General features: G+C 45.8%; 2 protein-coding genes across 2 annotated transcripts in view; one reads left to right on the top strand and one right to left on the bottom strand.

The window, feature by feature from the left end:
- Positions 1–26,588, bottom strand: part of LOC125434534 (interferon-inducible GTPase 5-like) — an 89,083-nt gene that overhangs the window by 30,750 nt on the left and 31,745 nt on the right. The gene's annotated exons all lie outside the window — the stretch shown is intronic.
- LOC125434531 (interferon-inducible GTPase 5-like) overlaps positions 1–26,588 on the top strand; it is a 148,657-nt gene that overhangs the window by 111,908 nt on the left and 10,161 nt on the right. Inside the window, 1 exon segment of the mRNA XM_048500015.1 lies at positions 24,226–24,246. Coding sequence (XP_048355972.1) covers positions 24,226–24,246 — 21 coding nt within the window.

Below are 26,588 nucleotides of genomic sequence, written 5' to 3'. Positions count from 1 at the left end.
CAAAAGCTGCGGCGTTCTAACCTGTGATATGTGCTGAGACACACATAGAAGAAGTAGACTGAGGCAAAGAGCATATGAATTTCATACAAATATGAGGAAACAAAATCCAAGAATAAATACTAGATGTTTGATGTCCTGGTTGGTGGAAGTACCACTTTGGGTACCATGTCACGCCTTCTAAGAAGCCTAAAGCAAATAAGTGAAGATGCTTAGAGTGTTCAGGAAAAGCTACTGAACATTTAGAATCACAAAATTGACATCTGAAAAACAGAAGAGGAAGCACCAAATGAATGAATGATGCTCAGAACCAAAATATTGGAAAGGAAAGGAAACTGTATTTCAACTTTTGGCCCCTCCAGAAACTGACCAGGAGCTCCTCAATGAGACAATGGTGTCCAACTTCCCTCATAGGCAGTTTGCTCATCAGTATTGATTCCCCTCAGCAATGTATCACCAAGGGGAACCTTTAGGGTGCTTTTGGAAGGGATAATATAATATGTGTACTGTTGAAACACCAGTTTCCGATTTTTAGGCATTCTCTATTTTCCTCTTAATTTCTTAAATTTAATTTTTGTTTGTTTTTATTCTCTCTTATCTCTTTTTCATCGGTTTGTTGTTTTTGCCTTGTTGACTTCTTTCGTCTACAGTCCAACATAGTCAACTAACAGTCCACATAACTGGACTCATAGGAGTTAAATATGACTGCAATCAGAGTTTTGCTTCGCATGAGTGTGCTGGAGGGTGCTGGGAGTAGGCTGGAGTTCAACCGCAATATATATCTTGGGTCTTTTCTTATTCCTTTTTCTTGTGTGCATATGTTCGGCCTTGTCAAGTTGCTTCCAACTTATGGCAGCCCTCCAAAACAAATCAAGGTCCTTGTTTGTTTAGCGATCCATGGTATCCAGGACACCATTTTCTACTTTCTGGCCCTGTTTTGCTTGAAGAGCACCTCAGGTGTCCTCTTTCCACCGTGCCTTGAAATATCACAGGGGAGCGCTTGGTGAAGTTATCACTCTTAGCCTTTGAACCCGTAATTAATACTACATCTTTGTAGTTATACCATGCCTATTACACTTATGCTCATCTTGTGCATTGCATTCTGCAGCCACTAGTCATTCATTCATGTAACCATATGCAAGTTTGTCCTTATTTCAGTTTACTTCCCTCATCACTTCATTCATTTGTTCTGTTTTGCATATTTGTGTGGTGATGTCCCTCCTCCTCCCGGCCAAGGTTGGCCCGGTGTGCCATTCCTCTTTCCCCTTGTTGGGTGGTCTGCGGCCTGCCCTTGCTCCTGGTGGTCAGGGAGTACAGGTTGCAGTTGGTCACATGGCAGAACCACAGGGCTAAGCCCCAGAAACTCAGTTGGCTGCCTTAGCAGCCAGCAGACCTAAATCTATTATGGCCCACTGCTTGTTTTTCTTTCTTCTCACTCCTTTCCTTTCCCTTCTTCTATCTCAGGGGTCTGCAACCTGTGGCTCAGGAGCCGCATGAGGCTCTATCGTAATGTGGCTCCACATGGCTTGGGTCCTCTCAGCCTCCTTCAGAGAGTCGCCCTAAGGGTTAATGGGAAAGAGTCCCCATTCCTAGAGAGGCACAGCCTGAGACATCTATCCCAAGCCACTTCCGGCTTTCCTGTCCCAGCTGCCTGGTTGGCTGATGACGGTGATGTAGCACTTAATGGATTTCATAACACACTATAATTGTTTATACAAAGTGTAAAGGTAAAAAAAAACCCCAATATATACAGTGTTATCTTCATTTTAGATGTCAAAAAGTATTTGCGGCTCCAAGTGTTTTCTTTTCCGTGGAAAAAAGGGTCCAAATGGCTCTTTGGGTGTTAAAGGTTGCCGACCCCTCTTCTATCTCATTTCTGTTACTGTCTGTCCCTCCTCAATCTATCCTTCACTACCTCCGTTCTTCCCCCCCCTTGCCCACCTCTTTCTTGCCTTTTTTCCCCTTCCCCCCTCTCATGCTTGGCCCCCCAATACCCTTTTCCACCCACTCATAGACCCCTGGGCCATCCATCTGACTCTGCTGTGGCCCTGACTGGCTTGCCAGGCCATGGTTCTGTCATCCCTTTTAGGTGCAGGGAGGACAAGGTGCTCCGACCCTCCATGCCTATTAGAGTCCAGGTGCACCCTATCCACCACTGGAAGACCTGGATCCTGCAGCTGCCATCTGCTTCACTGGCGCCAGCTTGTTGCTTATCACAGGCCCTTCTTGTCCCTTCCCAGGAGCTTGCGAAAGCCAAGCCAGCTATGGCAGCATTTCCCTGCCTGGTGCCTTCAGTCTGGACTGCTCTGATGGCTGGGGTGATTCGGGGAGGTCTGCCAGCATCTCGGGGGGCCTGGGCTCCAGACCTCAGAGGTAACCTCCAGTCAGGGATGGAGTTGTTGGGAGGTGTTGGGTGGGACATGAGGAAATCTGGGGCAGGTGATACCTGGGGCAGGTGATACCAACTAGTGATATTGTTACCGGCCTCCCCAGTAACTTTTACAATGATTTCAGAGTGATTTCAGCTTTGGCGGCAATGAGTGGATGCAGAGGCAGGCCGCCATCAGAGCAGAGGTTCTTTATTGTGATTTCAAGCTCTTTCTAGGCCAGACCGCCCTGCACAGAGCAAAGCACAGTCCTTTTATAGTTTTTCAACCAATCAGAGGGGAAAGGGGGCAGTCCCCATCCCCATCGTACAAACAAGGAAGGGGGCAGTCCCCTGTCACATAATACAGAAACTATCAAAAACTGTTAGTGGAGAGTACAAATAATCCAATGGGAAGTAGAGTGATATCTTCCAACAGTCACAACACACCCTGATCCCATTATTCTATAAGTCCAAAGGTCCTTTGTTTAAATTGATGGGTTCATCCGGTTGCAGAAGGGTGTTGGCTCATTTTGCATTTTCTAGCTCACTTTCTGGAGACTTAATATCAGCTAAAATAGAAGCTAATGTAACCCTAAGGAACTTATTCTATTAATACAGCAAAAAGGAATATTTTAACTTGATTCTCTCTCTTTCTTTCTCCAAAGACTCTCTTACTCTTGTAACAAAATACTCAGCTTATTCCTATATGGGGAGATAATAACACTAGTAGTACATTTAATACGCACACATAGGTTATATATGAATATGCGTTTTGGGGTTCATAGGTGACAATACAACAATTAAGAATCTCTTACACTCTTCTGTATAATAAAAGTAAGGGGAGAGTTTCACTAGTAATCTGGACACAATATTCATTATACACACATGAGATTAGTAATGATATTAATTTTCTGGATGTTCATGGGTAACATTACAAGCAAAGCAATATCAATGTAATACCAAGGAATCTGCAACTTATCTAAAGGTATACATATATCAAAAATAAAGAGAAGAAAAGAATTATTTGAGTAATATCCTTATTTCTATGCCTGCTTCTTTAAAGGTTTACACAATTGCATTCTTCCAGGCAAAGGCTTGGCTTGGCTTCATTGGAGGGGTGGGTGGGTTGGCTTAAAGGCCTAAACAAATCCTTTATTTCAAGGGTTGCAATATTACATCCTGCGATGCCACTTTCCAATTCCATGTTCAAGTTCTCCTTCCTTCCTCTGAGGGCACTTGCACAACAAGGGGTTTGCATTTGGATAAGTGTGTATTAAGAGCCATCATATCATTTCTAACTTCCCGAGCATTATTGTCTTTTCCAGTGAGTCTTGTCTTCTCATAATGGGATGGAAGTACAACAGCCACAGTTTGTCATTTTAGTCTCTAGGGAGAGTTTAGGCTGGATTTGATGTAGAACTCATGCTTTTTGGTGATTCACAGCCTCTCTTAAACTCTTCTCCAATACCACATTTTGAATATGGATGTTCCCGACCCAAAATCATATCTGAAATGACCTGTTTTGGATCAGTTACCAGTTATTACACTGGAAATAATAGAGAACAAAAAAAAATTCTCCCAGAATGTCAAGAGTGTTTTGGGGATGCACAGCAGTGTGCAAGAAAAGAGAGCAAGCTGGTTGGCTAACTGCAGATGGTCAGGTTGACCTGCCCTCCACTAACAAAGTTGTGCAGAGTTGTACATTTTGAAGGGGAAAGGGCTGAAGTGGCCCTGGGCTTGCCATGTTATTGCTGTCCCCCACTGGAGATCTTCCCCTGGTGCCAGTTCCTTGCCTGTTCAGCAGGAAAATGGTGGCTGGTAGGCTCCAAGAGACCATAGAGCATAAAGGTTTCAATAGTGTAGTTGCCCCACCTCCCACAAGAGTAGGGAGAATCAAGGGGAAGAGAAGAAGTGTAGCAGTAGCTTTTGTCAGCTGGTTTTTCATGCTAACCTAGAGATCAAGCACTCGTCTACTGTCACTCTCCTTTTTCTGATTGTACTACAGCAATTTTCCTTTATATTAGGCACTTTCAGCCAATGGAGTCCTCTTGAAAAATGTGTTTGTCCACTTATTTTTAAAAGTGCAAACGTTGTTTGGAGGGAAAACACAGGGTTCTAAATTTCATGATAGGTTTGTGCTGTTTTTCGGCTATTCTGTTGAAAGCTCATTACCTGTTCTATGACCAGATGCTGTTTTTGCTTGCATTCTGAAATGTTATTGTGCTGTTTAAGTTTATTGGTGACTGCAATGCCAAGGGAAATTTGTAGGTCCCGTTGCATCAGAAACTGTGATTCCTTGCAACCCAATTGTGCAGGATGGTTTTCCACATTTAAAGAAGAACTGGTGCTATTGTCTGGAGATCAGCCTGTAATCCCAGGAGATCCCCAGCCCCCACCTGGAGTTTGGCAACCCCAATACTGCATGCTTACATTCACTAACAAGCATTAACTTGCTCTTTATCTGCAGCCTTTTATTTGAAGACTATTTACAATATGTTATGATTTATGGTTCATTTTTCCACTACCCAATGTATTCTCTTTTGGGGATTGGTTTAGAATTGTATTCTACACTTATATGTATGTATGCAGTGCCTGCTTATGCATCCCATATACTTATCTTTCTGGGCATTCTCTACCTATGCCTGCTACCATTTAATTGTATATTATGCGGGCTGTTTTGTAGTGCATTGTACTAAAGTCTCTTCCAATAAAGTGTTTCAGTTTGCTCAGTAACACCTTGGAGTCTGTGTCTTTCTACTGATAGTTGCTTGCCCACTAGAGTGATAGGAACCTGCAGTAGCAGAGGGTTTTTTTTCCCCCTTAAAGGGCTCTATTTAACACTTATGAAGATGCCAACATCATGGTATGGCGCATGATCCTGAGCAGATTTTCCAGACACGAACTCTCTTCCCCACACAACATACCCTCCGTCCTCCCCCAGGGGCCCAAACTGACTGTTATGTCTCTAGTTGTAGGACTTTACTGGAGAAAGCCCAGATCACCCTCTCTGCCCACACCCAACCCCAGTTGGCCAAATCTCAGTTGTGAGATACTCAGGCAGTTTGAACAAGAAAAGGTTAATTAAGAATGGGGGGAAAAAAATCAAAAATAGCTAGAACTACTACAGGTCAAAACTCACAAAGGAAAAGGTGATTCAGAAAACAATAAAGCCTTCTGATATGACTGCCTTATTTTAGGTCACATTCCATTGCGCTACTAGATCCCACTAGGCCAGACTCCAACCACCATGGGCAAGGGATCAACTAGCTCCCAAAGCAGCCTCACTGCTCCCCAAGATTCAGGGAGTGAAGAACCTCCACTCTTCCTGGAAGTAGGGGTGGGTAGTGTGGTGGCCAAGTTTGCAGATGATACTAAATTATGTAGGGTGGTGAGAACCACAAAGGATTGCGAAGAGCTCCAAGCGGACCTTGATAAATTAGGTGAGTGGGCTAAGAAATGGCAAATGCAGTTCAATGTAGCTAAATGTAAAGTGATGCACATAGGGGCAAAAAATCCAAACTTCACATACACGCTACAGGGGTCAGTGCTATCAGTCACAGACCAGGAAAGGGATTTGGGTGTCTTAGTTGATAGTTCCATGGGAATGTCAACTCAATGCATGGCAGCTGTGAAAAAGGCAAACTCTATGCTGGGGATAATTAGGAAAGGAGTTGATAATAAAACTGCAAGGATTGTCATGCCCTTATATAAAGCACACACTGCAGCGACCGCAGCATCTCTGGAGTCCTGTGTTCAGTTCTGGTCGCCACATCTCAAAAAGGATATCGAAGAGATAGAAAAAGTGCAGAGAAGGGCAACGAGGATGATTGAGGGACTGGAGCACCTTCCTTATGAGGAGAGGCTGCAGCGTTTGGGACTCTTTAGTTTGGAGAGGAGATGGCTGAGGGGGGATGTGATTGAAGTCTATAAAATTATGCATGGGGTAGAAAATGTTGACAGAGAGAAATTTTTCTCTCTCACAATACTAAAACCAGGGGGCATACATTGAAAATGCTGGGGGGAAGAATTAGGACTAATAAAAGGAAACATTTCCACACGCAATGAGTAATTGGTGTTTGGAATATGCTGCCACAGGAGGTGGTGATGGCCACTAACCTGGGTAGCTTTAAAAGGGGCTTGGACAGATTTATGGAGAAGTTGATTTATGGCTACCTATCTTGATCCTCTTAGATCTGAGATTGCAAATGCCTTAACAGACCAGGTGCTCGGGAGCAACAGCCACAGAAGGCCATTGCTTTCACATCCTGCATGTGAGCTCCCAAAGGCACCTGGTGGGCCATTGCCTTCCAATAAACGCTGCTGATCAACAATACAGAGTTTGTTTATTAATTAAAGGTCTGTGACCTAATATATTATGTCATGGCTGACGTCTCTATTCTGCACTGGTCAAACCTCATCTGGCATACTGTGCTCAGTTCTGGTGACTGCAATTTAAGAAGGATACAGACAAGCTGGGACTGGTCCTGAGGAAGGTGACCAAAGGGTCATGCCCTACAAGGAGAGATTTAGGGAGCTGGGTATGTTTAGTTTGGAGAAGAGAAGGTTAAAAAGTGATATGATAGCCATGTTTCAATATTTGAAGGAATGTCATGTTAAAGAGGGAGCAAGCTTGTTTTCTGCTGCTCCAGAGACTAGGGCAAGGAGTAATGGATTCAAGGTACAGAAAAAGAGATTCCACCTAAATATTAGGAAGACCTTTCTGACTGTCAGGGCTGTTCGAGAGTGAAATTCACTGCCTTGGAGAGTGGTGGAGTCTCCTTCTTTGGAGGTTTTTATACAGAGGTTGGATGATCATATGTCAGCTTTGATTGTGTGTTCCTGCATGGCAGGAGGTTGGACTTGATGGCCATTGTGGTCTCTTCCAACTCTATGATTCTGCAGATTTTGTTTCCTTTCCCCTACAAGCTCCGCTTCCTGTCTTTAAATGGTCCCCAGCCTCCATTTCATATGTGAATTAGCAAACATGTGAAGAAGTGCACTCAAGAGTAATGTTTTGCTTTCCACATGGGTGTAAGGGTGCCTGTCAACAGACACTAACCAGACTCCGATATTGATAGTGGCAGTCTTTGCTGAAGGTCTCTGCAAGGCAAGGTACCATACTTTTCACAGTCAGATCTGAGTCATGCACAACGGGTGCCTTATTTGCCTGCAGACCTCCTTTGGGGGTGGGGTGGGATGCGTGTGGGTTTTCTCCCCTGTTTCCCTTCTCATCCTGCTAAAGTAGGGTAGAGAAGAGGGCATTCCACTGTTTTCGTCCCCCTCTCTTTTTCTTTTCGGGCGATCCGGTGCCGAAAAGTCCTCCTCGAAAACGGAACAGAGGTATTCCTGTGCCTTCTCCCAGAGCGGGAGAAGAGAACCACTCAGAAAAACACTCCCGCCAGTGCATGAGGGGGTTAAAAGCTCGTGGTATCTAATCTGGAGAAACCGGTTTGGATTCCCAGCTCTGCCAGCCTGAGCTGTGGAGGCTTATCTGGGGAATTCAGATTAGCCTGGGCACTCCTAACACATGCCAGCTGGGTGGCCTTTGGGCTAGTCACAGCTTCTCGGAGCCTCTCAGCCCCACCCGCCACAGGGTAACTTTAGGCCCCACCCCCGGACTGCCCCAGGACTGCGCCAGCCAGCCAATCAGATTCGCTGCTTGTGCCGCAAGCATCTCTGAGGGATGCAAAACCCGAGCGCGGCAAGCCGGAAGATGCGTGACTACCGGGCCATGTGTGAATGCCATCGAGCGACGAAACTACATTAAAAAGGTAAAGAATCAATGCGGTTCGCTTTTATTCTGGAATAAAAAGTGTGTGCGAAAACGCCCAGAGGGGGAGAAAAACAAGGCGCAAATGCAAACTTGCACTCCTTGGCCAGCTCCCGCGTCCTCCTCGAGGGGCGTCAAACTACACAAAGTAGCTTTCGCTTTCGCTCTAGGGCTGCTAGAAGCTCCGTCCTCCATCCGGAAGCGCCGCCAAGGCACAGAGAGGCTCTGCATGGTGGGGCGAGAGAGGAGAGACCCCCTGCCCCAGTTCCCAACCCACCGCCCGCCCCGGGGATCCCCTCTAGATACCGCGCCGGTAAGCAGCCCCGGCTCGCCCTTCGCCGCCTTGCCTGCGTTTCCGCGTCCGCTGCTCCACCTGCAGCGGTCAGCCTTCACCCAGCAAAGGTTTGGGTTGAGCCCCGGACTTCGCTCCCCCCAAAATCGCTTCCCCGGGCCCGGAAAGGCTTTGGGAAAGCCGATTCCTTTTTTCAACAGGCAAGTAGTCGCGGCCGGCCGCCTCGGTAGCAGGAGAAAAGTGCGCAGCTGCAACACATTCTGAAACAACCAAGATATGGTTTCTTTAATTCATAGTCAATTCAAGACATCTTGATTGCCAGTATTTAGTAATCATCACTGAATGAGCTGAAGTCATGCCTAGATTTAGTTTGATTCTCTGCACTTAAGTATTTAAACCAGGGGCGTACCTAGGCAAACTGGTGCCCGGGGACAAAACCTGTGTTTGGCGCCCCCCCCCCCCCTGCCCGGCGTATGGGCAGCCACTCTCCCCCACCATGAACAAACAATGATTTTTTGTACCAGCTCACAAAACACCTCCCACTCCCATCAAAACATACATGGCTCTCTCCCCACCAACTCTTTTCCTAATTTCCTAATCACAACAACCCTTTGAGGTAGGTTGTTAGCCTGAGAAACAACTCCAAGCCAGTGCAAGTGGGTATTAAGCATGTAAATCTCTCACAAATCACCCCCAGCAAAACATTTACCAAACAAATGTCAGCATCATCTCTCACAAAACACCTCCAGTGGAAACAGCATCACTTTCAATGGTGTTTAAACTAGGAGCCTAGATTCTTCTTTAAATCTACCTTTTTAAAGGGAGAATCTGGGGTCCCCAGTTAAAACAAAATTGGGAAAGTGATGCTGTTTGGGGTGATTCTTCCCCACCCTGAAACAGCATCACTTTTGAGGGTTGGAGATTCAGATGAAACAAATACCATATTCGGCTGGGAATTCAAGGCAAATTTAAGGCACATTCGACAAAAAAATTGTCCTGGATTATGTCCTGCCCAAATATGAACAAATGCTAATGCAAGGTATTTGGTTTGGGGGTATTTTTGGTAAGTTGCCTGTAGGGAGCGCATTTTTAAAGGTGCAAGTGGCACTGATGATTTCAGGGCATCATCCAAAGATTGTGCCTCTGGTGATAGCCAATCCCGAAGTTTGATGATGTATGGTTCAGGGCAGCAAAGTTATGGACCCCAAAGGTGGCCCCCTTATCCCATTATTGTTTTCAATGGGAGCTAACCTGAGATGGGGCTACCCATTTGAGGGACCATAACTTTGGTCCCCCTGAACATAACTTCACCAAACCTGGGTGGCATCATAAGAATAGTTAACAGATGATACCCTGAAATTTTGGTGTCACTAGCTTTAAAAATACATCCCTGCCAGGCACCCCAAGAAATTTGCCCAAGATTCTTTGTTTTGCAGTGACTCTGCTCCATTGTAGCTAATGAGGAATTTCTGAGGCAGGCTGCACATTTTTGAATATCTTCGCCAGACTTTCAAGGTGGTTCCAAGAGGCCTTGAGTAATAGCATCCAAGCTTGGTGAGCTTTGCTTCTGGAGTGGGCGGGGGGGAGAGTTGAGAGAGTTCTGAGAGAACTCAGCCCACAGGCTTCTGCGTGGTGCAGGAGCAGGGAAACAAAATAAGCCTTCCTTGGGGGCCCATAAAATTGGAACCCCCCAGAAGCAAAGCGTCTCCAAACCTGGATGCTTTTACCAGGAGGCCTCTCCTGGAGCCACCCTGAAAGTCTGGTGCCTCTATCTTCAAAAATGTGCAGCCTGCCTACACACTCAGAAATTCCCCATTGGCTACAATGGAGCAAAGTCACTGCAAAACAAAGAATCTTGGCCAAATTTCTTGGGGTGCCTGGAAGGGGTGTATTTTTAAAGCTAGTGACACCAAAATTTCAGGGTATCATCTGTTAACCATTCTTATGATGCCACCCAAGTTTGGGGAAGTTATGTTCAGGGGGACCAAAGTTATGGTCCCTCAAATGGGTAGCCCCATCTCAGGTTAGCTCCCATTGAAAACAATGGGGATGGGGGCACCCCCTTTGGGGGTCCATAACTTTGCTTCCCCTGAACCAAACATCACCAAATTTGGGTGGTATCATCAGGACAGTCTCTGGATGGTACCCTGAAATTTTGGTGCCACCAGCTTTAAAGATGCGCCCCCTGCAGGCCGGAACGTGAAAAAACACTTAAAAATTTAAAAACACACAAACGACCTTGAAATGTTGGCCCCACGTGACCAAATGGGGGGCGCCCGGGGACAAAGGGTACCCCCTGTCCCTAGGCAGGATCGCCACTGCATTTTGCCCTTCTGTGGGTCCAGGGCGTGCTGCAGTTATGCTGCTTCTGGAACTACACTGCAATGCCACAAGTAGAGGGCACCTATTGTTTGCCCTGCTTGAGTTCATTTGCTTCTGCATCAAAATCAAGTTCAAGTTCAAATTCAAGTTCAAAGACCTTAATTAGGCATTAAAACATAGCAGAGCTAAGTAATCCAAATACAGTTTTACAAGATAGAATAGGTACTCCTGTTTCAAAAATGCATACATCAGAGCGAAAGAGGAGACCAGGAAATTATTTCGTAATAGTGAGCAAGAATTTGGCCACTATGTCCAATTGCTTGGGATTCTCTGTATTCAGAAGATAGTTCAATTTAAGATTAAAAAAGCAGCTTGATGGACCAGTAAGGGATCCTCTCGAAATAGGCTTGGTCTAAAATCGTTAAATCTTGGACAAATTAATAAAATGTGCTACAATGACTTCTCAGAGGTTTGACAGTATTCACAGGCACGCTTTTGCTGTGAAGGTACCGTGAATCTCTCTTGGGGAAAAGGTTAGGTGGAAATGTGTTGGTTCTTCGCTTCTGGTCAATAGCCACCTCAGCTTAGGGTCAAGACAAAGATGTTTAAATATGCAGCTGTCTTGCATTTCCGGCATGATGTTAAAATGGAGGGGAGAGAACAAGCTCCCTTGCTTTACTAATCTAGATATTGGGTGTTCCTGGTCGAATAGCCGTACCTTTGATACAACGCTGTATCTCGCTAGGAGAAAGCATAAGGAGCTGGTCCCAGGAAAGACCCAGGAGGAAATCTTTGATTTGATATGAGCCCACCCAGGTAGAAGATTGAAGTTCGTGAGGGGGGCAATAAATGAAACTGTTAGAGTTGTTAAGGAAACATAACCTAATCCAAAATTTAAAGGTGACCAACCATGCTTTTGTTTCCAATAGGTATAATCCTGCCCCTCGAGGCAGAGGGCGCATGTAGGGTAACGCAATGGGGACCCCAAAAAGCTTATATAAAATTTAGATTGTATTCGCCTCCATGGATATATGCCAGGCTTTATCCATAGAAAACCCCATAGAGAAGTTGTTGGGACACCTTGGCATTAAATACCCTTTAGAGCAGCCGGAATAAATCTGCCACCCTTAGTAAAGAAAAACCTTTCAATGGCAGCAGAGGGTGATTTGACAGCTCTTGACAACAGTTTCCCTATGTTTGACCTTAACTCGATGCAGGATGGAAATTGGATTCTAGATATTTGAAGAACTTAACCTGTTCAATAGCAAGCCATTATCTAAGTGCCAGTTAGAAATCTTGAAGGTACTTGAAAAGACCCATGATCTTAGATTTGAGAGGGTTAATTGACAGCAGGTTGTTATTGCAATATTCACTGCATTTATGTAGGAGGCGAGATAGGCCAAATCTTTGAGCTGCAGATAGTAAGAGCGCATCATCAGCATAAAGCAGAATTACAGTGGCATGTTCCCCTAACAAGGGACAGTGTGAGTCAATTGTTCTCAAAGTGCGAGGGGCAAGGCCATTTAAAAACAGATTGAACAGGAAGGGGGCTATAATGCAACCTTATTTGACTCCTTTGGTTACTCCTAATTTTAGGGGTCATTATAACAAGAGGCTAGTATTTCACTTGACAAGTAAGGTATGCAGGGCTTTTATAAGCGCTAAAAGTTTGGGATCGATTTCCAGTGCCTCCAAGTTTTTGCCAGAGGAGCTCTTCTTTACTTCACTGAATCAAAAGCCCCTTTTAGATCGGAGCAAAGCGCGGTATAGAGGTTAACTTTACCTCTCTTGGTGTATTTAGAGATGACCATATTTAAAACCATACAGTGATTCATTGTAGTATGTCCTCTTTTGAAACCAATTCGCCCAAGCCCAATATCCTATTGCTGTCAATCCAGGATGAGAGTTTGTTCAATAAGCATTTAGGCATAAAGCTTACCAGTTATTGATAGGAGGCTAATGGGCCTGTAATTGACTGGTTGATTAGGGTCTCCTTTTTTAAATATTGGTGTTACTATGGCATTGGTCCACTTAAGAGGGGGCTATGCCAGTGTTATTAACCGAAGTAAATAGCAAAGCTTAGAAGCCGGAGACCACCAGTCAATGAATGTTTTAAATAAATCAGGCTGAAGAACGCCTGGGCCGGGGCCTTTATGGGACTTCACAGCTTGTTCAATCAAAAGGTTTAATTTCTTCCACGCAGCACTGGGGGCCAAGTGTAGGGAAGGTGAAGGTGGAGAGTGGGCAGTCAGGGGCAGAAGTTCTGCTGTTGTCACCAAACACCCTCTTGAAAGTAAGAGAACCATAGATGTTGGTCTATGGTGGTTGATGGTGTGGGAGAAGCACGCATACCACCAGCCACAATCTGCCAGAAACCCCTTGAGTCGCCTTTCAGGACAGTCCTGAATCCCATGCTTCCAGTTGGATTCGATGACTTTTTTCCTGATTTGCTTGGAGAGCTTGCATTAAGCTTCATTTCAAAATAAAATAGCTTTGTGGCAGGTGGGGGAGATTGTTGCTTCTGAAGTTGGCTAAGATCTGTCTCATTTGCCTTTTGAGGAGTCTACAGTCTATTGTAAAACATTTGTCAGCCTTTACTCACTCTAAAAGAGGAAGGATCTTCAGGGCTGGTAGTTAGGTTCTCAACAATAATCTCCTGAGAGAGTATCTCAAATTTGTTGATGAGTTCTTCAGATGGAGAGATTCCTAATAGTTTTGATCTCTATTTCAAGTAAGGTGGGCTCCCAAATCAGTGCAGCGTCTTTGGTTCTAGACCGACCATTCCATTAAAAGAATTTTTGGAGTTGATAGAGAGGGTGGAGAATGTATAGTTGGAGTGTGGCTTCCCCCTGTCAAAACACATTACTGAGAGGGAGGTGGTCGCCTCCAGGGTTGAAAAAATCAATCTTGAAAGCTTTGATGTTAGAAAGGCAGGAATGGGAGATCATCATAAAGTCTACGGTGCTACAGCCACGTGGGGAGATGTAGGTGTAGTCACCAGAGTTTTCAAAGTGCGTCAAACCATTGAGCAAAAATGAGATCAAACTGGAGACAAAGCCTGGCACATCGGCACCAGCTTGATTGGATTGGCTGTCTTTGAAAGTTCTCTTTGGGAGGCAGAAATACCATGGAAGAGATTCTGCCTCCAGATTAGTCAAAGACTGGAGGGTGCACTCATCTTTACCAATCCTTGCATTAAAGTCACCAGCTAACATCAGTGCACTAAGCTGCCAGCACTGTCTGGAGGTCAGTGATAAATTTCTGCCAGTTGAGACAGATAGAGATCGCGTGACTCGCGTAAACAAAAGGGGAAATACACGCTTATCACCATTAAACTATAGGAGTCCCAGTTCAAAATGAGTGCTTGGCGCTTAAATTATCACAGGACGGGAGGGCTTTGACTGAGAATCTCAGACTAGAGCGGATTAATATGGCCAGGCCAGCTTTTATGACGCCCCATAGTACTCCGCTCTATAAGCAGGCAAAGAGTGGGTGTTACAGCCACGGAGTTGGGGAGGAGATAGAGACCAAGTCTCCTGTGCCACTATGATGTCAAACTGAGCAAGGTATCCAGAAAAGTCTGGATTTTTTGCCTTGGTGATTCCAACCCGCCACATTCCAGGATACAGAAACTTCAAGGGCTGAGAAGAGAAGCTGCTTTCAGGCTTCATGCGTCAGTCCAGCTTTGTGACCAGCTCAAGAGAGTGAGTGACATCATGGAACACGCAGCAGTTGGTGTCAGTAACAGCATACCCTGAGTTAAGCCTAGCATTACTCATATGGTGGACAATAGCCTTTGTTGGTTTAAATACAGTATCTGGAGAGACAGCAGGAGGATTTGATGAACTTGGAGACCGGTTTGCGTTTGAACAAGACACACTTCCTTATCTAAGTTCAGCCCATCAGGAGCCTTCATGATATTAATGAATTGTAATCTAGTTCCTTCCAGTCTGTCAACCACATTTTTCTGTTCCTCCGGTGATAGTAATCTGAAGTCAGCAAGGGCCTCTTGTACTAAATTAGCTGGCATCGGTGGAGGAGACAGTGGCATCAGTGAAGGAGACAAGGTCACCGGAGAGTCCTGAGGATCTTTACTGTAACTATCCACAGAGGGGATGTTTGCGAATCATAAAAAGAACACAAGCAAAAAAAAAACCCCTGCAGGTCTTTGGTCAATTCCCCACTTCAAAAATGAAAGTAGATACAAACCAGTTTGGGAAAAACCAGGACCTTTTGAGCACAGTTTCAGCGTGCCCACTGCAGCTTCTGCCCCACAAGCGTAATCCGTGTTCCGGGAGACGCCAGAGCAGCAACGGCGATTCCCCACTGAGGCAGATTGAATGTGCGTTCCACTCAGGGGGTATCCCGATTGGCTGCTGTGTTGTGTTGGGGCGGGAATTTTTTTTATTTTGAACCATGCAGATACACGTCTGCGCGAGCATGGACTGAACAACTCTACGCAGAGACGAAGATACGGGCAATTAAAGCAAAGCCTTTTTCCGCAATCCTCCATGTAGTCAGATCCTTGTGGATATGATGTGTAGCACTGCTTTGTATTGCCTTCTACTCAGTCAGTCAAAACCGCTTTGTATCCACGTGGATCACCGGTTCGCAAAAGAGAAAAAAAAGGCATTGCATCCTGATTGGATGGTAGGCTCCACATCACTCTCAAGGGCAGGTAGTTATAATCCGGATCAACCCCCGCTCCTCCCCACCACTCCACATTCAGTGCATGTTTTTTTGAAAAGGTCTACTTTCATCTAGATTCAGGAAAAGAACGCGCTAACGGGGGGAAGCAGTGACGAAACGGGCTTTGCACAGAATGCAGTGGGTAATTCTGTCTGAAACCTGATCCCCCCCCCCCCCCCCACTATTGCGTGCTTTTTAGTCAGTGGGAAATTGACTCCTTTGTTTGCCCCTCAGATGAGTCTCTATCAGCTAATGGGCAATTTTGTTCTGACCTTGAAGGCCCAGTCTAGCTTGGACTCATAGTTCTTGAATTGGAGACCACCCAAGAAGTCAATGGTTTGCTATGCAGAGGCAGGCTATGGCCAATCACTTTGGTTCATCTCTTGCCTGGAAAATCCTATGAAGTCAACATAGGTTGGCTGCAACTTGATGCACTTAACACACACACACAGGCCAACTTCCCAAGACTTATGGCCAGATGGCAGATGCTGTTTTCCCTGCAAAGTCCTACAAACAGGAACATGCATTCCCATTTGACACTGGAAAGGTATACATTTTTTGTTGTAATGGGGTCACTGACTCTGAAAATGTTCTTTTCGAAATGTTCAAGTTCCTCCTAATGGATTTTTAAGATGCTACTTTGTTTATTTTACAGTTGATGTGCTTTGAATGGTATCATTTAATTGTTCCAATTTTAAATAATTGTTTCATACTTGTAACTTTTGTCATGCTATTTTTTTCCAGTTTAATTTTTGGGTTATTGTTTTTATTTTGTTCCCAATAGCACTAAGAGCACTATGCTTTGAGATGGTGTAAAAGAAATCAGTTGACTCTCACAACAGCTGATACTAGCAAAGCCAATACAGAAAAGACTGGGGAGTTATTAATTAAATATCAATTATACTAAGGTGGGAGGACACAAACCATTTTAATGGTAAAGGAAACCAAGTACAAAGAGGAAGAAAAATGGTTGAGGGCCACTCAAAGCCCACTGAGAAATTCGTCCTATACGTCACCTGGCTGATTCCAAATGCAGAGAAACTAAGAAAAAACCTACAATGATATGGTTATGACAAGTACAACCAAAATAGTGTGCTTGAATGTAATAAGTGCAAATATAAGTACCCGTGTATCAACAGAATATATATATATATATCTATAAAGTCCACAAGACCACGGGAGAAACTGGCAAGTTCATAATTCTCCCTGTGTTGAGTAGAATCAAATAAGTCCTGATTGTTGCAAAGTGTTACAGAATCAGGTGAGTAAGGATTCTTCAAGGCAGTACAACATGGACGCAGGTGTATAAATATTCTTCAGAATAGCACAGGAATTCTGAATTCACGCCCATTAAATGGCATCAAGGGTGTGTCACCATATTAATTTGGTACAAAACAAGGTGCTTGCCTATGTTGGGATTAAAGATATCCAGCCTACATCCAACATGGCTCGTACAAAGAATCTCAGTTTTCAGGGCTGAGCATGTGCAGAGGACATCTTGCAAGATGCATGTCGCTTGTGAGTTTATAGAAGGTTGATATGTATATTCGTATGATATAATTCCACTTATATTAAATACAAGCACTCTATTGATTAGTGTTGTACTGGTCATAGCCATAGCATCGTAAGTTTTGTTCTTAGTTTCTCCGCTGTTCCGCTACACTCTTCTTCTTTGTTTATTGTGTGATCCCAAATGCAGCCCTATCATCTAATGATAATCGATCACATGGCTTCGCAGTCCCCCAGAATATTGACCCGTCCCCAAATACTCCACTCTGGGGCCCTGAAAAAGACTGTGGGTGGATGGGATCCTGGTCCAAAGTGACAACTAGGGCTGGGTGAGGAGGATCACAGGATGAACGGACAGTTCTCGTGTGCAGTAGAGGCACAGAGAGGAGAAACAAATCCAAGCACCAAAGGCTTGTCCCAGCTGCCGTTTCCATTGTGGCCTGAGCTCTCTGGAATGGGCATCTTTGAAAGGGGGTGGCTACTCTTTGGAGATGTACAGGACGTTATGCAATGCCTGCCTGTTTTCCAGGACTGTTGAGGTGGTTTGAATGGAAGGCATCTTTGCAGGGGGATTAGGGTTGTTTAGCATGAAGTATTGTATTTCAAGGAAAAATGCATCCATTAAATTGACAGATAGTCAAACAGACCATGTTTGGCTGCTGATAGGACTCCATTACTCCTTTGACTTTCAGACCAACTTATTTTTTCAAGTGTCAGCACAAGATTGGTGGGAGGTCAGATTAGATGAGAAAGGCTTATTTTGATGTCTGATGTGTCCTTGTTAGCTTCCTGATATTGTACTGCTGTATCAAGAGTTTACTCCCAAGGAGCTGCCAGAGGTGGAGTTCCTTCAGTGCCACCCCCTCATGCCCAAAGCACATTAGTGGAAGCTTTCAAGCTTAGTGACTGACATTGTTTTGAGTGGACCCTTGGGGATATATGCAACTAAGGACAGGCTGGTGCAGAACTTCTGGCCAGCATTTCTTTCACTCACTGCCTGGTTTGCCAGAAGGCGTGACTGTCCCACTATTGGACAAAAGAGCCACTGCAGAACCTGCCCAACATTAGAACTCACTCTGGGAAATGCTGGCTTAATTGGCTCTTGAGAATCCACCCAAAACTGGTCACACTCAGAAGTTGTGGTATCACAAGAATGCGTATCTGTAGAAATTTAAGGAAGGAGATTGATTGTTTCTTTGATTGTTTCTTTCGCTCCTTAACTAGGTTCCCACAGCCTCTTCTTTTCTCCCCCTTCTACATAATTTTTTCTTTAGTTTTTTCTTCCCTCAAGCTCTCCCTTCTTTGCTGAGGAGCAGCGTAGTTGAAGCCTCAGGAGGACATTGAGGGAGCTGTGGGTGGCCAGTCCTATTGAGGATGGGGACACCCTCTTCTTCCAAATATGAAGTCCGGGACTCTTTCCCGTGGAGTTGGGATTGTGATCCCAGCAAAAACATGTGGATCCACCAAGAGCCAGAAGAGATTTAGTCCTGGTTTTGAAACCTCACAAGGTTTCTAAGCTGTCAGCCGTTTGGGAGGGACAGTTTGCAGAAGCAAAGGTTGGGGTGGGGTGGGGGAAGCAGACACTGTCTGGCTGTCTGGTTCTGGTCCAGAAGTCAAGGCTCACCTGCAACTGAACGGCATGTAGTCAAATTGAATTTAATGTGGCAACCAGAGGTCATGACACGAAACAAACATCTAATTCGGACACACACAGAAACATCTTCCAAAATGGCAACGGATCTCCAGACAACAGAGATCAGCTCCCCTGGAGAAAAAGGCAGCTTTGGGGGGGGTGGGTGGATCCCATGGTATCATAACCCCACAAATCCCCTCCTCAAAATCTACACTCCTTAGACTCCACTCCCAAATCTCCAGGAATTTTCCAGGGTAGAGTTGGTAACCCTAGGCATGACCCAGTAGATGTGAACCTAATTTTCATTTGAGCCTGCGAGTCGGGGGGGTCAGGACTGTCTGTTGGGCAGCTGATTTGTGCGGGGGATGGGGAGAGCTGCTAGCAATTTTTCCCCTGTTCTCAAAACACCCTCATTCTTGAAAGAGTTAGAGAACCAAAAAAGCCTGCAAACCCCCCCCCCCCCCCACGCCACCAGTTTCTTGGATGAGCAATTCCAAATTTCAGAGTTGTATATCCACTGGCTTTACCTTGACGGCCGTCTTGGGTGAGTTCTGGCCCCAGCGGAGGGATCCAAAAAATGTAAGGTTCCGATGATGGTGGGATTCGAACAGTGGCGCCGCCGCACACACGCACCTCCAGTCCCTATTGGGCAGGGAGGTTGCTTTAGTAACCCCCCTTCTTGGCACTCAGAAAAAAAATTAGTAACCACTTCTAGAGAAGTGGTGAGAACTGGTTGGATCCCCACTCTGCCTGGCCCCCTCTCATATTTAATTTGACCCTTTAAAATACCTTCAGATCCCAAGACATAGACATTCTCAGCAACCAGAGAAAACCCCTTTAAATTTCTAGGAAATGTTCACCCTCAGAATTTGAGGGTTCAGTATGTGAAGTGTTTTGTTCTCGAAGCAGCTGCAGAAAGTTTTCTCAGGAAAACAAGGCAGCTCTAAAACTTCTTATTGGTTCTTTGACCTATGGGAAAGGAAAGGGTGTGATGGGTCTAAGGGAACCTGAGAAGAGCCATTTCTAAGACTCCACGTGTACCAAGAGTGTGCATCTGTTTCTGATGGGATTTGGCAAGCGCCGGTCACACAATCCAGCACTGAAGGAGTTAATTGTTGCATGCCAATTAAAGTTAAGTGAGGTCAGAAGTCAGTTACCAGGTAATTGGTTAAGTGGGCTACATGCAGGTCTGCACGTAGACTTTGTGATATATCTTCTTTGTGCTGCGCTTCTGCACGCGGTTCAGTTCAGTCCAGCCTATCCATAGTAGTAGCCATGTAAAAGGCGCATGTGAATTACCAATGGTACGGGAGCTGCTGATCAGGGTGGGGGATTGGGATGAGCCCAGCTGGCACTGCCCAGGCGGGGGCGGAACTGGAAAGGGAACCACCATGGGAAGGGACAGCGTCACCGGATGAAAGGAGGAGCGAGCCAAGGCTTTGTAGCGCGACTTGCCCTCCTTTGTTCAGAAGGCCATGTGCTTGCCGTCCGACGATTTGCCCGCCCAATTCTTCACCCTACTTTTATATGTTAATGCATGCTGTTATGTCATAGCCTAGTTCGTGAGCGGTTTGGCTTACGGGTAAGATCTCGAAGGGCAAGGGGAAGGGGGCTAGGGAGCCGCTTTCCTCTTGGGAACGGCAACAGCGATAAGAGAGGCATGCACCTGGCTCTAACCGGGCCGAAAGGGGGAACATCTCTGGCCAGGAGCTACCGCCCGGCAGAGCCCCACAGTAGATCGAAGCTCGGGACTGGGCACCCGCTTCTGGGCGGAGCTGTAGCATGTACCCGCATGACCAGATCCAGACTCCATGCTTAGCTCCTCACGCTTCTGCTCAATAAAATGGCTATGGCCAATTTAGACACCCCAGCAATGGTGTGATGTGTATCATTGTAGAGGCCCTCGCGACAAGAAGTGATCCACCCTCGGGCAGCAATAGTCTAAGCAGCAAGCTGGCTGTTGGTGCTAGCTAGTAAGAAAGATGTTTACTGTTTTTCTTCCAAGTTTCCCTTCCCTGTAGTAAGTAAACTTTATTTCAGTAAAGCAACTGGTCTCTGCCTCATTATTGCATTAACTCTGCTAATTAAGTATTTGTCCACACGACAGTTTCAGAGTGGAAGATTTTGATTTGCACGGATACAGAGTGTGGAATTGAGGGCATCTGTGGCCGCTTCCTGGTCCTCAAACAAACATGAGACTGGGGGCACCTGGAAGACTGACAAAAAATTTCCCGACAAACGCTTTGATGAGCCAGGGCTCACTTCACAGATACTCCAAGGAACAAATTCATTGGATCATAAATTAAAATGCTGTGCCTGGTCTTGCTCAGGACATTCCAGAGCCTCCGAAATAGATACTGAAATGGTGCCAGGGCGTAGATTCCATGCGATAGATGGACAGGGGGGATTTGGAATGAGACTTGCTCAAAATAACCCGATTCTCCCGCTGGTCAATCAGCTGATTTACAAGAGAGACCCAGGCCAAGTGGTTTCGCTTTCCTGTCAGCCACTGTCTTGATAAGAAATGGCTGTGAGCAGAAAGGGAGGGGGTTTCCCCTCTGGCCTGGTATGCAGCACACAAGTACACAGACATCCTGAATCCTGAAGCAGATTTCACATAACTTTGGAAGTATCCCAGATCAAACGAAGCTTGGAAGCATTCCAAATCAGCTCCTCTCTCCTACAAATGGAGGTTTTCTCCTTTAGAAGAAGAAGAAGAAGAGTTTGGATTTATATCCCCCCTTTCTCTCCTGCAGGAGACTCAAAGGGGCTTACAATCTCCTTGCCCTTCCCCCCTCACAACAAACACCCTGTGAGGTAGGTGGGGCTGAGAGAGTTCCGAGAAGCTGTGACTAGCCCAAGGTCACCCAGCTGGCATATGTGGGAGTGTACAGGCTAATCTGAATTCCCCAGATAAGCCTCCACAGGGCAGGTGGCAGAGCTGGGAATCAAACCCAGTTCCTCCAGATTAGATACATGAGCTCTTAACCTCCTACGCCACTGCTTTAGTTGCGTGTTTGACCCAAAGAAGGTCACATTGCTACTTCTGGCTTGGGAAATCCCTGGAGGACTGGGGACTGTGTCTTGAGGCAACCGAGTATAGGGGGAGGAGAGAGACCATTGGGAATGTGAGGTTGTAAACTCTGTTAACAAAAGCTGCAGTTCTGCTCAGGATAACTGACCTCTGTGGCTGGGAGAGCAGTTCTGGGAGAGCTCCAGATCACACCTGGAGGTTGGCAACCCTAGCCCCAGAGCCTCATTTTTCTGTCCTCCAGAGTGCTGCATCATTCTTCATGTAGCTGTGAATAAGGAAAGGGGACCTTCGCACCCCAAAATATGCTTTGCCACCTGCCTCCAATCATACATCCCTTTTATTAAGAGAATGTCCCTTGCAAAATTGTATTTGTTTTTGGTTTGTCGTTTGGGTTATTGACTGCTTTAATCTGAGGATTAATCTGGTGACCAACACAATGGGGTTTGGACAAAGGAAATCAGACCACAGACAGAAATCTCAAAGAAAGAAGAAGAAGAAGAGTTTGGATTTATATCCCCCCCCCTTTCTCTCCTGCAGGAGACTCAAAGGGGCTTACAATCTCCTTGCCCTTCCCCCCTCACAACAAACACCCTGTGAGGTAGGTGGGGCTGAGAGAGCTCCGAGAAGCTGTGACTAGCCCAAGGTCACCCAGCTGGCGTGTGTGGGAGTGTACAGGCTAATCTGAATTCCCCAGATAAGCCTCCACAGCTCAGGCGGCAGAGCAGGGAATCAAACCCGGTTCCTCCAGATTAGATACATGAGCTCTTAACCTCCTATGCCACTGCTGCTGAAACAAAGCTTTTAAACATATATTAAGTGGTGTAGAAGCTACTTAGGCCAATTATTCGCTGGTGCTCTGCCTTGCTGTGAGGTAAGTTTCCTGTGGGGCAGAGATTTCTGTACTGATGCGATCCCACTTGCAGCACCAAAGATTCTGAAGCCCCCCCCCCCCCCGCCATTAGTGGGAGTGAAGAAACCCTGACATCTCCCTCTCACTTCAGGGTCTTGCTCCTTCCAAGTCTCTCCCTCATCCAGCACAAGACTGAACATTGCAGGCTTCGGGGGAGGGGGGGCCTTAAAGTGTACGATCGATGTTCCTTGTATCGATATTGTGTGGGCTGCTTTCATTGGTGTGAGTGTTTTTAGGGAAATGCCAGCCATCTATCTGTGTGAGGAATGGAAGGTGGGAGGAGACATCATAATCTTAAATTTTTAATTTTGCATGGGATGGGGGAAGAGACCCAAAAGTCAGGGCAAGTAAACCATGCAAGCCACCCAACAGGCTGTGAGGCACCTTCTCACATGTAAACAAGGAACTGAGAGGAGTCCCCACTGCCAAAGCGCTGCAGGACCAGGACCATCGCATGAAGCTCTTCATGCATAAAGGGGCTTAGTCTGGAGAAACCTTACAGTGTCAGGTTGCAGCATAGGGCTGTAGGTCACAGTCCCTGTCTCTTTATCCGTGCCGCTATCTCACAACTGCCTTACAGTTCAGTTTCTATTTAGAAGAAGAAGAAGAGTTTGGATTTATATCCCCCGCTTTCTCTCCTGCAGGAGACTCAAAGGGGCTTACAATCTCCTTGCCCTTCCCCCCTCACAACAAACACCCTGTGAGGTAGGTGGGGCTGAGGGAACTCCGAGAAGCTGTGACTAGCCCAAGGCCACCCAGCTGGCGTGTGTGGGAGTGTACAGGCTAATCTGAATTCCCCAGATAAGCCTCCACAGCTCAGGTGGCAGAGCTGGGAATCAAACCCGGTTCCTCCAGATTATAGATACCCGATCTCTTAACCTCCTACGCCACTGCTTTACCTGGGAGAGCCAGTGTGGTGCAGAGTTGAAGTACAGAGAACTGGTGTTGATCCCTTACTCCTCCACATGTAGCCTGCTAAGCGGTCTCTAGCCAATAACAGTTCTCTCAGAACTCTCTCCACACACAGGAAGGGAGGCAATAGCAAACAGCTTCTGCATGTTTCTTCCCTTGACCCTATTGGGTCTCCATAAGACAGCAGTGATTTGCTAGCACAATCACACACAGTTCTGTTGACCTGTGTCCCTAACTCAAACTTCTGTTTCTGGGTCAGTCAAATTCCAAGCAAAGTATTTAGGGCGAGGAGGTTTGCATCCCTAAATAAACTTTGCATGAATGTAGGGTGCCCACATCATGCACTGCCATTTTGCCAATGGATAAGAAACTGGAGGCTTTGAATACTCATATAAGCACTGGGCACCCTCATACAGTCCATCATTAGGAGACTGCCTTTTACTATTTACTACCATTTATTATTCACTGTATTATTAGGAGACTGCCCCAAGATCTGACACACTCAGTTTGTGTAACAAGCTTTAAGGTGTGCAGCAAGTCAGCATTCCCGTCACTTAGTTCCTCTTCTTGGGCACCAAATTTTTTCCTTGTATAAAATATACTCCACTGCATAATCGCTTCCACGCCAGCCGTAGAGAGGAACGCGACCTTACTGTAACACACCTCTGAAGATGCTGGCTATGCATGCGAGGGAAACGTTAGGAGAAAAAACTACCAGACCACGGTCACATAGCCCAGAAAACCTGAAACAGTCAGATTTTAGAAAAAGTCAGGCCAGATACAAAATAGAGGGAAGGGTGAAGGTGCACAGTTCCAAAAACTCTTGAACGAAGGTTCAGGCACGCATGACCCATGTGATTTAAGGCTAACATGCTAGGTTTAACCCCCACCCGAGTTTGAGAAATTTTGAACCGCTGTGGTCATTGTTGCCCAGCAGTTGTTCACCATCCATCCATCCATCCATCCATCCATCCACCCACCCACCCACCCACCCATCCATCCATCCATCCATCCATCCATCCATCCATCCATCCATCCATCCATCCATCCATCCATCCATCCATCCATCCATCCATCCATCCATCCATCCATCCATCCATCCATCCTCATTATTATTAATGTATATTTATTTATTTGACTTTTATACCGCCCACCCCCGGAGGGCTCTGGCAATGTGTGGATGTAGTAACTGTGTAGGATTCGAGTGGGGCACCCCTGTCTGGAATTATTGCAATCTCTAGACCCATGGAAATCAGGAGCACATGTTAAGTCTGCAAAGCTATGGCACACAAATATGTGCACACTGCAGCTTCTATCACGTCGTTGTAGCTTTACAAAGAAAAAATGTGCACAGGATCACTAGGCAATACAAACTTTATTTGTCTACTTTTGACAGCAAAAGAGCCAACAGATGAGCTGCAAGCAGAGGAAACCTCCAAGGGCAATCTTCACGGAGAACCGGCTGCAACCCACAAAATGGTGGGTGTAAGCAGTGGAAATGAAAGTAAGAGATTTGGGTTTCTATTGGACAGGCTAGCAATAGGAAAGGAGGCCCTCAGAGACTTGCACCAAGTTCCTCTCCAGTACACTTGGGGTAGTCGGGGGTATCACTCAGGGAAATGTTGGCTTCGGCTCATAAGAACTGTGCTCAAGCCCACCAGATGCAGGGAACGTGGTCTGAGAAGGATGCGCCTCTATGTGAATTTAAGGAGGGAAATTTAGTGCTGGTTGTGCAACATCACAGGGCCTCCAAGCAGTCAAACACTTGGAAGAGGCAGTTGGAAAAGACAGTCAAGCAAGGAGGTGGAGTTGATGGAGAGAATGGCAGTAAATGAGTTCAAGTTCTGATCCAGACGTCAAGCCCAACCCGCACTGTTAGCTGAGAATACAGAAAGGTTGCTCAAAGCACTTGGGCATCTTTTGGGACACCTGATCATACCTGCTAGAGTGGTCTTGACTCAGAATTGTAAACCAACAATGTTGCCCCAAAATGCAGACTTTTGGCTGCACAAAATATGGAGTATATTAATTATTTTAACATTTATTATTTATTACATCATTATTACTAGTTATTACATCATTTACATCCTGTCTTTCCTTGTAGTTCCAAGGGGCTTACAATAACTGTTGAAACATTTTCATTTAAAAGCAAAACAAAAACCCTGTTCTCTCCCTCTGTGAAGATGCCTGTCATTCAAACACCCTCAAAAGCCCTGGCAAACAGGTAGGTCTTGAACAACTTCCCATAGATCTCCAAGAAGCCCCCCCTCTTTTCAAGAAGCCCATCCCACAGATCCAGAGCCACAGTAAAAAAGGCTTGAGCTTTGGTTGATGCTGATGGGGCACCAGTTGATAGTCAACAAAATGTTTCCTGGACATTGTAACTGGCCCACAGGGAAGAAAACAGTCCTTCTAATAATAAAAAAAGGTTTTAATACTTAAGTGCAGAGAATCAAACTAAATCTAGGCATGACTTCAGTTCATTCACTGATGATTACTAAATACTGGCAATCAAGATGTCTTGAATTGACTATGAGTTAAAGAAACCATACCTTGGTTGTTTCAGAATGTGTTCAAGCAATTACTTATCCTGTATGCAAAGGTACAGGTTTTGCAGAGGTGTACCGCCTATAGGGACATGGAGTCACCTATGTCCCCAGGCACATGCCTTCTGGTCACATGGGGGATGCCAAGCAAGCTGGCTTTTGAGAGCTGGAGCTTTTGAAAGCCGGCCTTTGGAAGCATAGAGGCTGGGGGGTGGGGCTTGGGGGAATGCCCCTGACCCCCACCCTGAGAGCAGGGGGGTGGGTACCTAGAGGAGGTGTTGTCTCCAGGCACCATTTCCCCCTGATATGCCTCTGAGGTTTTGGCTATTACTTTTTCTATGTTTTATATAAAAATAAAATAAAATAGTACAGTTCATGAAAAGTGAATGTTTGGGAAAGAGGCTATCTGTCTCCTGATGGAATTGGCAGAACCAAGAGATGTTGATGTAAGAACGGGAAAGGATAAAGTTAAGGCCTGCAGGATTACCATCACTTCCAGGTCAAAATGGAGGTTACACTAGTGTGACCATTAGTCCCGTTTTCGGCGGGACGTTCACGCTTTTTAACAATTAGTCCCTCGTCCCGAGGGGTTTTAGAAAAGTCCCG

The sequence above is a fragment of the Sphaerodactylus townsendi genome, linkage group LG06, assembly GCF_021028975.2.
Source record: "Sphaerodactylus townsendi isolate TG3544 linkage group LG06, MPM_Stown_v2.3, whole genome shotgun sequence".
Taxonomy (NCBI): domain Eukaryota; kingdom Metazoa; phylum Chordata; class Lepidosauria; order Squamata; family Sphaerodactylidae; genus Sphaerodactylus; species Sphaerodactylus townsendi.
Note: the sequence above shows the minus strand (reverse complement) of the source record. Positions and strands in the feature narration are given on the sequence as shown.